Source organism: Lacerta agilis, chromosome 11, assembly GCF_009819535.1.
Source record: "Lacerta agilis isolate rLacAgi1 chromosome 11, rLacAgi1.pri, whole genome shotgun sequence".
NCBI lineage: Eukaryota > Metazoa > Chordata > Lepidosauria > Squamata > Lacertidae > Lacerta > Lacerta agilis.
Genome location: NC_046322.1, coordinates 35,534,958 through 35,547,270, shown reverse-complemented (window position 1 = coordinate 35,547,270; position 12,313 = coordinate 35,534,958). Strand labels below are relative to the sequence as shown.

At 39.1% G+C, this 12,313-nt stretch overlaps 1 protein-coding gene across 5 annotated transcripts in view; it reads left to right on the top strand.

Moving 5' to 3' along the window:
• The window catches only part of MCTP1 (multiple C2 and transmembrane domain containing 1), a 170,493-nt gene that overhangs the window by 140,529 nt on the left and 17,651 nt on the right, over positions 1 to 12,313 (top strand). For all 5 annotated transcript variants that reach the window (XM_033163778.1, XM_033163776.1, XM_033163775.1 and 2 more), the window contains one exon: positions 10,770 to 10,823. In XM_033163778.1, the coding sequence (XP_033019669.1) occupies positions 10,770 to 10,823 (54 nt within the window). The remainder of the gene's footprint in view (positions 1 to 10,769; positions 10,824 to 12,313) is intronic.

Genomic DNA, 12,313 nt, shown 5'->3' with positions numbered 1-12,313 from the left:
GGGCAGAAGACCCTTTTCTTCACGGAGGTAGAACTTTGAAGTGGAATTTAAGCAATAAGCCTATTTGGGTGGTTGTTCACCCCTAGAGAGACATTAAGTGATTGCCTCTTAGGCTATGCAGTTCTACCACACTCCTGGCCATAATAAGAAGTTGAACATCCAAACAAGAGACCCCGTAAATGTGAGGACCTTTCATGAATTGCTGCCAACCTTCTTAAAATCCCAAGGAAACTGTGGAAAACACCAGAGACCTGGTGCGAAGTTGTGGACGCCGGAACATAAAATCTTGGCATGTACATCCTTCCAGCACTTCTCTGATGAAAATAGGGACAATGGGTTCAGGTCAGAGTCTGGGAACCCAACAGCTCTGACAGTGGCAGGGCAACACAATCTAGACTTGGAAGTACAAGGGGAAACGAAAAGCACATGAGAGTAGATGGCTCCGGTTGACAGAAAAATAGTGCTTTATGTGGATCAAATAACATGCATATTTATTAAAGAGTATTGGTCTAATTTTATAAAACATAGCAATAAGTGACTAGCTGAAGTCCAGTTAATAGATGGTAGATAATAATTATGTACAGGCAGCAACCATTTTGCACAGGGGTTCAGTTCCTGGTCCTTGCACGCATTGGCGGAGTACACATAAGCCCACCCTGCTCTGCCACCATTCTGACTTCTGAGTCCAAAAAGACCCCCATGTATGCGGACCCATGTCAGTTAGGTGCATGTAAAATGGTTGCTGCAGTTAGAAACATTTATGAGTACAGGTAACTTGCAGCTTGGGCACATTTAACTTACACAATTTCAACTTTATGCACCTGATGGATGGCCGATTGAAATCACACAAACTGAACATAAGGAAAGCAGAGAAGTTAAAAAGTTCTTTTTGCACAGGATATTCCCAGTGTGGAAAGAGTTTTTAAGGTTTCCACCTTGCTTACTGGGGTTTAGGTGGCCTTTCTTGGAGGGTGAGACTCATTCAGTGCACTAGTTCCAGAAGGTAAGATTGCTCACACGGGTTATTCCAAGGGGTTATTTTGACTATACACAATAAGTTGCAATTTACCTGTACCTTGAAGCACATGTATGTAGAGGGCCGAGTCAAGCATTTCCTTGGCCCAAATGTACCCAAATTCATGGAGGTTGTCTTTATGTTTCAGTGGCTATTAGCCACAGTGGCCGTATTGCACCTTCATGTGCTTCCTGGAGTCAAGAGTAGGAAACAGAAAGCTGGGCTAGGTGAATCATTGGTCTGATTCACCAAGGTTCCTTTACTGTTCTTATTCCTCGTTAACATGCTGATATGCATTAAAGAAAATTAAAATGCAGCATCTCAGAAGGCCTTTGCCCATAGAATGCCTCTCCTACATAACAATCTCAGTTTCCCAATCAATTCTAGCATGAGAGTCTGTAATAATGCTTCAGATCAATGACATTATTCACCAAGTTGCTGTCTGATTATGACAGATGGACCAATCTTGTCTCATCACTTTTAAGTGGCAGGGAAACATTTTCCACCTGTACGTATGCTTTGTTCTACTTTGTAGTATTTTAAGCTAATTTTCTAATGGCTTAAAATATTCTTTTATTTCTGAGTGTTGCTACATGTCCAAGAGCAAATACCATTAATCTTTTTTTGTCTCAGCCTAGAGACAAAATGGTTGCCTTTTTACAGTAATTTACAAAAATAAAACAAATAAATAAATGATGGTTTACCTTGTGGGACAAGGAACAGGGCTTCTTCAGTTGTGGAACATCTTCTTTGGAATAGTTTTTTTTCCTTGTGCCATCAAACTGTTGAATTTGTAGTTGTGTACAGAAGGGAGGTCAGTTGGTGGTATGGGGTTCCTTTGCTGTGCTGTGGTATCATGAGGGGGATAGTGTTTGTATGAGGTACGCTTTTCTTTACGTTGCAATGTAGTTGAAGCAAAATTCCAAGTATGATTGATACTTGGCCAATAAATTATTCCTTCCTCCTTATTCCTTATTTATTCCTCCTAATGATAAAGCTCTTTGTCCTGCGAAGGGCCTCCTCTTTGTGGCCTCTTTCACTCATTCTAGAACAGGCATAGGCAAACTCAGGCCCTCCAGATGTTTGGGACTACAATTCCCATCATCCCTTGCTAACAGGACCAGTGGTCAGGGATGACAGGAATTGTAGTTCCAAACATCTGGAGGGTCCGGGTTTGCCTATTCCTGTTCTAGAAGGTCAGTCTTGGAGAAAAGGAAACGGAATGGAACTCAACTTAGAATAGGTCAAAAGTATTTATGAGCTAAGCTGAAATTCAAAGGGATATTTGACCCCTATTACAAAAAGCTCACTATGTGTATTTGAACTGTCACCACCACCCCCAGTTCTGAAACCCAACAACAAAACAGCTATTATATATTTTGGTCTTCTTCCTAAGTTTCTGCCACTCTTTCTGTATCATTCTGTTAGTAATATAAATAGAATCTACAACACAAAACAGTGGTGCCACTGATATAGCCCAGGTATGGGCCACAGCTTCTCAGTTGAACACTATTTTTAAATTATTCTTTTGTGGGGAGGGGTTTCAGTTGATCACAATTAGCTGCAGCTTTTCCAGTATCTCAAGGTAGTTAACAAATTAATAAATCAAATATTTGATTAGGATGCAGTTCTATGCAGAAAGGATGGTGACGTGCCTTCCCTATTTATCTTTGCAATGCAAATAAGGAAGACCCGGTTCCTATATTTGTTTTGTACTGCAATTCACACAGAGTTCCTCATTCACACACTGCACTTCCCTGTCCCCCATATAAAGTTCCCTTAGAGCAATTCAACTCTCACCTCCTGCGTTTATGCAATGTTTTTCTGTGATTGAAGGCTAGTTTTCAAACAGGGCAGTCCCTATGTTATCTTCTTTCTGGGCAAAAATGCTATATTGCTCCCACAAGCAATAGAATGTGTAAACACATGGTTGAGGCTGACCGTGTGAAGCATGTCTCCATCCATATTATGAGTGCTGGACAGTCCATTTGTGCCCTCAGAATCTGTAGTCGTGCCATAATTTTGAGCTGCCCAACTAAGGCCTCTAGTCCTATCCCTTTTATCTATCCCATTGAATGCAATAGGACCTACTTTTGAGTTGACCTGGCTAGGATTCTCCTGTATATAATGGTGTTATTAGGAAGAAGTGAAACAATGCTTTTCATAACTGTTTATGTGAAACATGCTTAACTGCTAAGGTCCAGGTTCCTAACTGAGGATCCCAGTGCCATGATACTAAAATCTCACTTGATAAACTATATTAATTCATTTATCCCAATCATGTATACTTTGAAATCTCCCTTGAATTCATGGGTAATTGTAAATGTGCATTTTGGGGATATGTGTACAAGAAAATTACAATGGACTTTAAAATCCTTTAGATGGAGACATAGTTCAAATAAACATTCAATATACTGCATAGTTCTTTGTGAAAAAAGTGACAAACAGCACACGAACTCATGAAAGATATATACAAGTGTAGATTTGCAGTAGTCTTAGTATTAACTGTACTAGCATAAAGGGCACATTAAGCTAACAATTAAAGTTGCACATTGCAAATTACGTTGGATTTACTGTAGTGCCTGTTTATACTACGTAGATCTCAATTGTTTTAAAAATCTGTTGATCATACAAGGCTATTATGTAGTGAATTAAATGCATCACAAGTGAAATCCCCACTTCCTATGAGATGTCTGCCTAAAATTACAACATTTACGTTTCCCTTTCCCAGACTAAAGCAATGAAACTTTTGAAAGCATTTCTTTAAAGATCAAGATGCCTATTTTTCCACTGCAAAGTACCAGTGCTGCTTTCTTTCAACTTGCTGCCTTATGTAGAGCAATATATTCAGCCTTAGTGGCAAGCTCATCATATTAATTATGACATCTAATGGTTCAGTTACCTTGATGACTATGGTAGATGAGATAGCCCAAGGTCAAATGTTTAATAGCGGCTTGGTTTTATTCATGCTGCCATGGGTTTTCCAAATACTGTTGCAGATATGCTATACAGTTAACATCAATTGTTTATAAATGCCTTCTAGAATTTCTACCTATGTGTAGAAGCAGGCTTTACATGCCTAGCCTGGGGATAACCTTGTGCACAGGAAAGCACATCCTACATAGGTTGTGAGCCTGGTAACCGCAATACCTTGCCTAAGCAGCTTGATCCTGCATGTGCTCTGTCCACAGGTGCATATGTTTATCTTGAAGCTGCCATTCTGTAAGAGATGGATGTTTTGTTTCAATTACGGCATTTTAAAAAGTTCTTCCTCCACTGTTCTGTGTGAGAGAAGCAGATGCCCTGTTGTGAAAATGACCACATAAGACTCTGATATTAGGCTTATTGACTGTAGGGAATCTTCAGCTTGACCTAAAGTACTTTCAGATGACCTGCAATAGTCTGAGTGGTTTTACACATCCTCTTCAATCCATGCACATTCAATAATTTTATATTATAATTCTGTGTAAGCACTGTAAATCAACTGACACGCAGACACATATTGTGGTTTAGATTTTGCAGAGACAAATGGGAGGGCAGGGAATTAAATCAGCTCCAGATTCCTCACGAATCCCTTTGTGTCCCTAGAGTAGAAACATTGACTCAGGACCCAGTTCTGTTCCTATTATTGAATTAAAAAATAGTGTCAGGCCATGGTTTCATATTATTTTAGGTCAAAATAAATATATATGAAAATACTTGTTTTGGTAACTTATGTTAACTTTTGTGTACTTTCAAAAAAACAGGTGTGCTCTGAATGATGTCGAGTGCTCCAGAATTATCTAGCATTTCACAAGTTCAGATGCCTACACTTTTTTTCAACTATTGAGAATACCCACATGACTTGTGATTTTCTGTAGCTTTCATTCTTTATATTATGCAATTCATTCAGAATTGTTGTATGGCTTTTTAACTTAGCCATGTTTCTATGCTTCTTGGTAAATATTTAAGTCAGCACTATTCTTACTATATATGTGCAGGACCATGATGGTGGTACAACAGTTAATAAAACAGGGCTGCGTATCTTTGTATCGGAAACATTTTAATGTGTTGACTGCCAAGTGACAAAAAGGGCCATTCTGCATTTTATTCATTTCAGAGGTTTACCCGGGTTTGACACACAAGTGAACAGTCCATACAGAGTTTCTGTTACCCAATGTTCTCTAAGAAGCATTCCATATGTTTAGGTGTAGCGCATAATTTAGCCAAAGTTAAGTTCTTTAAATCATATTGATGTCACAAGGAGAGCTAATCAAATGCCTTTTCTCTAATTTAATTCAGTGGAATATGAAAAATGCTGTGCTTTGGCAAGATCATGAGCATAAAGTGCTAAGTAGCCCTGTGATTCTGTAAAATTGCCATATTAATATGACCCTACCCAACAGGAATCTAGTTGCAAAGAACAATAATATTAATATACTAATAACCCTGGCTACATGCAGGGAAAATGTGCAGCCATGTGCTAGGTTACATAATAATCTGGGTTGATTAACATAGATATGATGGTTACATGGAGTGAGCCTATTTTGTTGTGTGTCTGTTTCTACATATAACATTGCATGCATTAGCACACTTGCACATCTACAAACTTTCCTCTTTTCACATGTTTTTCATGTGAAATATCCTTTCACATATTTAAAAGTGCTATTGGTCTAGTGATATTAAACCGTATTACATTGCAATTTGAGTTATGTCAGCTCCAGAATTTAAAGTCAATTGTGTCCTGGCGGTTTTTGTTTGTTTTGTTTTGTTTTGTTTGTTTGGTGTGTAGGTCAGCACTGTTGCTTGAACCATCTGGGGCTGTTTGTTCTACAGGGAGCTTTTCTGCTTCTAGTCTAGCATGCTGTGGTCTGGTTTGCAGAGGCTGATCTGTGGCAGGATTACTTGGTTGGTTTTGTTTTCTTTCCTTTTGATCAGGATATCAAGCTCCCCAATGTGTCTTTGCATGACACAGAAGGTGAAACACCCAGAGAAACACCAGTGCAAATATTGAGTTTAGGGCAAACAAGAACAGTTTGATTGCCATAGTCAATTCAAAGGAAACATAAAGCCAGAATTGAATGGAGCCAAAACTAGAGTATATTCAGGGTGGTAGGGAACTGAAGTTAGCACAAATCTAGAAGGCACCCAAGGGAGAGGGATGACTGTGAAGCACCAGGTCCCACCTCCCCCTGAGGTTTGGCTGGCCAGACCTTTAGTGTGGCGGGCCCTGCCCTGTGAAACCCCTTCTTGATAAAGGTTTGGCAGGAATCATTCCCAATCATTTTAGACATCTTAAAAAAAGAAAATAAAAACCTGTGTTAATCAAGCAGGCCCTTAAAACCTGAGATCTTTAAAACATGAGACCTGCGATTTCAGCTGAATTTGGGGGAACCACTTGAAGCATCCATTGTGTCAAGCTATTTCAATTGCTTTTGTTTGATTTGCTCATTGCAAACAGCTGAAAGTCTGTAAATTTTGATAACAAACCTGATTTGCAATGAGAGTTGAATAATTTCAATTACAACTGTATGAAAGTGCAATTTATAAATATTTAATGAAATAAGTAAATCTTGGCTACATGTGTGTGTGGGGGGGGGGGGTCAGACAAAGGCCTGAGTCTCATCTGGAACCTTTTAACTTTAGGAGGGTAACCAGTGACCTGTAAAGAACAAATCCTTCAATTGCAAATACTTGATTCAGGAAAATAAACTCCGAGACCCAATGGTGTTGGTTCAACATGCTATGTATCTTACTGAGTATAAACTGGATGAACTTCTGGCTCCTTCCAACCAGTGAAGGCTGGTCTATTAAGGCAAGTGGGGTGCTGCCCCATCAACTTCAGTCTGCCTTCAGCCAGCTCACACTTGCCATTATAACCAGTTCAGGGTGGGAAGCTTCATCTCTCTTATTCTCACACAGTGAAGAGGAGGATGGGGACAAAGCTAGAATTTGTTGGTTCTGCCTGTCAATTGGACCTGGCTCTACCCACTGTTGCGTTCCCTGCCTTCCACCCTCCCTGTTCCAATGGGCATCAGTCACCACTGCTTCTAACTATATAATTACATGATTTCAATGGATTCTGCATATTTTAATTGCAGTTATATCTACTATGTTGGGATGGATATGGGCATCTAAGCAACTTATGTGTCATGTTGTCTGCTGCCTATTTCTGCTGCATTTGCTATGTGTATACTATGATGCTTGCATTCTGGCAGGAGGAAATGATATATAGTCTGAATGCTGTCATACAAATAATTCTGTCTTGCTTTTTTGTCAATAAATACCTTGCAAAGCAGAAAGCAAAGAGGGTTCTTGAGCCATATTGTGTAATTTATGACTAAACAGTAAGCACAAGAAAGAAACTTGTGCGTAATATGTGAGACCATCTTATGTGTGCTCTTAAGTGTCATCTATATTCGTATAATAATCATGGATCAGCACCAGGAATTAGGTTCTTTCAATATCTTCCACTGCTATGTGTCATATACATCTGTGACAAGTGACATTACAGAAGGTCATGTCACTTTTAACTGCTTGCATTAGAGCTTTCTGATTTCCCCGGTGCCTTTCCTTTGTTTGATTAATAATGCTGGATCTCGAGCAAGGTTGCAGACAGCAAAATTTAAAGCACAGATTCTGAAGCGATGTTAAGCGTTCCCCCCCCCCTACATAAACCTTAAGTAAAATACTGTTTCCTTAATGTTTGCCCTATAATATTTTTTTCGGCTATAAAGATGCTATCCCATCCAAAGGTCTGAGAAGGAACAGCAGTGCCTTATAAAGCAAAGCTGAAATGATCCTAAACAACTACAGAATAAATGCACTTGAAATGTATATGCTACGGAATAAACTTTCTCTCCAACCACAGTCAGCTGCATTACTTGATTTGCTCCCAATAACACATGAGTTATTTGAACAGAAAGATAGAACCAAAGACAGAGGATAGAAGGAGTATTGTTCTCTCATCACACTTTAGTTCCTGCAACACCTTCAGGTGATCCTTTGAATCGACAATGAAAATGAAACATTGATGGCCTGCTCCAGCACAAACAGTAGCAGAAGCTACATTAACACTCATATTTTTGGCATTCCTCCTGTGCTGCTTTTTTCAACTTATAAAGATAAAAGGAAGTATTGCTGTTTAGTGGGAAAGCGTTGCTAGAAAAGGGAAGGGGGGAAACTTAAAAAAAAGTAAAAATAATGGTCTCTAAAAAGTATTTGTATAAGTTCTTCACACAACTTGATAGACTTCCAAACTACAGTTCACATAGCATATAAGGGCTTCAGTGGTGTGGGGTCAGTGGACAAAGGGACTAGGCTAGTCCCCTAAATGCTCCCCTGACACTTCCTTTCCAAAGCTTGGGAAGTTTCTGTCTGGCTTAGGGAGGAAGATGCGATGCCTCTGGCCCGAACTGTTCCCCTACGGAAAATTTTACTGCATGCCGCTGAAGGGCTTCTTCCTTACTTTCTCCATGACATGTTCATGAATTCAATTTCCTGTTAAGGACAAGCCAGAAATGTATTTTCTGACTCTAGCAAGACCTTCCCACCACCACTTATGCCCTTCCACTTCTCAGCAATATGGGGAGAGAGATGGCCGGGCAAGAGAAACTCATAGGATAGAGGCAGGCATGCTTCATTTAGGTAGGTTTTGTGTTTGGTTTTTTTTTTTTTTTTTTTGCTTTCATCAAAAGTAGTTGGGAGGAAATGATCAAGGTTACCTACCCCCGCAGTATTATCAAGGAAAGGGCAAAAACACGAAAAAACATTTTCAATGAGAGTTTGCTCATCACGAATAATGGCTAGTTTGGGATGGAGATTATTCATTTCTAAAAGGGGAAATACTTCTGTCCATCTTCTGCCCCTTCTCTACACTGTGGATATCCATTCTCTTACAAGCCTTAGCAGTCACCTCCCCCCTGCCCCCCCCCCACTATTTAATAGGGATAATAACTCACAAAGACTAGTCAGTTTAACAGACAAACTTCTCTATCATCAAATCACATAGACGACCCTGTTTATAATCTGTTCTGAGAAAGTGGCTAAAATTAGTCTTAAATGTGTAGAAACAACTTATGGTACAGATTTTCCTGAATCTTATGCCTTCATACCTAGGTACTTTGAATATTTTTTAAAAGCCTTCTTGCACATAGAATTTAAGAAACCCAGGGTATTTTATACTGCTATTGTTAGTAGTATTTATTCATCTTTGTATCACAGGTCCATATCAGATATATCTATGCCATGCATAATATTTCAATTTAAAACCAAAACAATGAAAACAAAACAAATTTGAGGCAAAATAAAAAGATAAAGGTACCCCTGACACATTAAAGAAATAACCCTAGCCTTCTGCATACACTGTATTGTTCATGTGAGAGTGTTGTGATCACCTACCTTAAATCTAAACTGTGTTACAAGTGTTAAGCATGCAAAGGCTCTTGGTACATATTGGCTGTTAATACACATATCAGAAGTCATGATAAGTCATTAAACAAGCCATAGAGAATTTATGGTTTGCACATTCCCCGGCCTTCCATTCGTCTCCCCATTTCCTACAGCCAGGAGGATGTGTTTGAGCTCTTTCACTTCCCCTTTTGATCAACTACAGCATGTTACTTAGTTCAGACTTGGAATTGTGCTTAAACATTACTATGGTAGCTTCCAGTAGCTATGGTTCGAAGATTGTTTGAAATAACCATATTAATCTTAACCACAGTTTGTTCATCTTGATAGTTGATATTTAAGTAAAACCAAATGCAGCAGTTTCTGGATAAGCAGGGGGAGGGAAGAAGGGAGTGAATGAGCCTAATGCTCACTGCAGCTTGTTGCCACAACAGATCGTCAGTCATGGCCATATGGCCATAGTGTGATCATGCAAAATATTGTTGCAAACTATCTAGTAACTGCAGTAATACTATAAATAATACAGCGTCAACATGCAAATAATGTCCTGTTAGGTGAAGGTCGCAATCTTTCAGTGGTTGAAAAAAATCTACTGTTTGTTCAATTCCATTTCTATGCTTCTCAATGTGTGCCTTTTGTATATCTTAATGCTCTAGCACTCAGTCAAGGAGTCCTTATCCTTGGACTCCTTACCTTTCAGGGACCACCTTTTATTTTGTTTTTGGTCTGCTATATATACACAGTCGTACAGCTTGCTTTTTACAAGGATGTTAGTTTCCACCCAATCATTGCAAATCTCCTTTCAGTTCAAGGATCAATTGCTTGGCAGGGCTATGAGAGTCCTGGAAAGGAGATCACAGCTGCTTCTTCACTCCTTTCTGGTTGCTTTGCTCTTGTGCTGTGCTAACCTAAGCCATAGTTTGCCTTAGTGTGTCATCAAAATCCTAGTTTTGCCTCTAACTATGAGCCATAATGAAGGTTTGTCCTATATAGGTTAATGCTAATAGTTTGTCCAGGAAAACTAAACCACAAGTCTGGGTTCAGACGACATGCTAAACCAAACTATGACTTAGCTGAGTGACAAACAGCAGCAAAGTGACAAGTACAGACTCGGCGTGTACTTCATAATGAGTCATGCTTTTTTCTTAACATAGCATTCAAATCAGGGCACCATCTTGATGGGATTGTATACAGGACAAAGCTTTTCAGAGTATTACCGTAGTTTGAATCTGTAGGTTAAATTTTCCTATTGTGCACTTATTTGAAATATTTAATAAAGATTTCCAACCACAGAAGGCTTAATGATTTGGCAGAACAAAACACTACCTTGTTGACTCATGACAACTACTCCTGTTTGTGTCTGCAGGTAGTGGAGGACATGCTAGAGGACGAGGAAGAAGAGGATGACAGAGATGACAAGGTAATTATCTTTCCTAGCACTTGGGTACCTGGGGATGGGAGAATTTAGACATGACACTGTTCTTGCAGACAGTTAAAAAGGAGCTGAAGTGTTTTTAGTCTAGAAAATTGGACAGAGCTGTTTATCATCCTAACAATGCCAGTGTATGTTGTAGGAAGGGAAAGAGGACTATAAATCCTCCCTTTTTTGTCCAGAGCTGGGTCAATTTTTTTTTCTCCTACCAGGAACAAAAATAATTCAGCTTGTCTGGAACTTGATAGCTGTTGTGAAGATAACTGCAGTGACAACTGTTTTTGAAGGACAAAAATTTGTCCTGTCTTGAGTATTACAAATAGGGGTGTACTTACTTGTAGGAAGAAATGTTACAAAAATAGAAAAGCCACACTGTTTGAAGGTGGTCTATTGCCATCTATAATTTTCTGAGAATTACTTGGCAGAAGAATGTTTGGTGCGTGTTTCACTCCGTATGATATTTAAATAATCACAATTCTCATGGGCCTCTTACAGATGGATTTGGGATTGGTGTTGTGCAGCCCAGCATCAACCTAAGGGACTATGGTAGCTCTTTTAGCTCTTGAGAATGTTGCTCAGTTCCTAGGTTGCTGGTCAGGTCGAGGATTTGCCACCACAGTAAATAACAGCTAGTTTATACAGGTTATTGAAGCAAGCAATAGGACTGCATGGTTGTCCCTAGAGGGGAGGGAAGAGGCACAGAGAGGAAATTAGAATGACCTTGTAAGAGTGAAGCAATGGCATTAGTTGGCAGGACTGGTTTGTGGGGAAGTAAAAGTACAGCAAGATAAATGTTTTGTTGTGTTTTAAGTTTTGAAATGAGGGTATTTATAGAGAAAAGTATTCAGATTCTTTTAAAGCACTTCACGTTAAATACAGAAAACATTGACCTTTACAAACGTTCTTGTACTTCTGTTGTAATAAAGCACTGACTTTTTTTAAGGCTAGAGAAGAAAGAAAAAGTATCTTAATTTATGCCCTCGACCTTTGTTGCTAGTAGAGATGTACAGTTCTGTACCGCTATAAGAATTCGTAGGCTGGCAGCTACTAAACATTTCAAGTGTCAGAAAATTCACTGTGATTAGTTAGCCCCTTGAACAATTAAGGTCTATGTTTTGAAAGATGAAAATTTGGACTATTTCCTTTCTATCTTAACATTCAAGAGACAGAGACAGCATCTCCCCCCTTACACATTTAAATCATTTTGCTACAAGCTGCAATCATGAAATAACGCCATACCTAAATTTTCTTTGTGCAAAGTCACGTGTGCTTTCTTTCAGTACTACATAGTGTTTATATGTCTGGCAACAGAATATGTGATTTATTGTGAAGGTCAGCCATGTAGATGTAGTGAGCTTGTATATTAACTCAAAAGCATTTCTCCTCTGATAAACGTAGGTCTGCTATCCATTTGTGAGTATTTTCCTCCTCTTGTTCATATTTCATTATAATTATAGCGTATTATATGGGAATGTCCA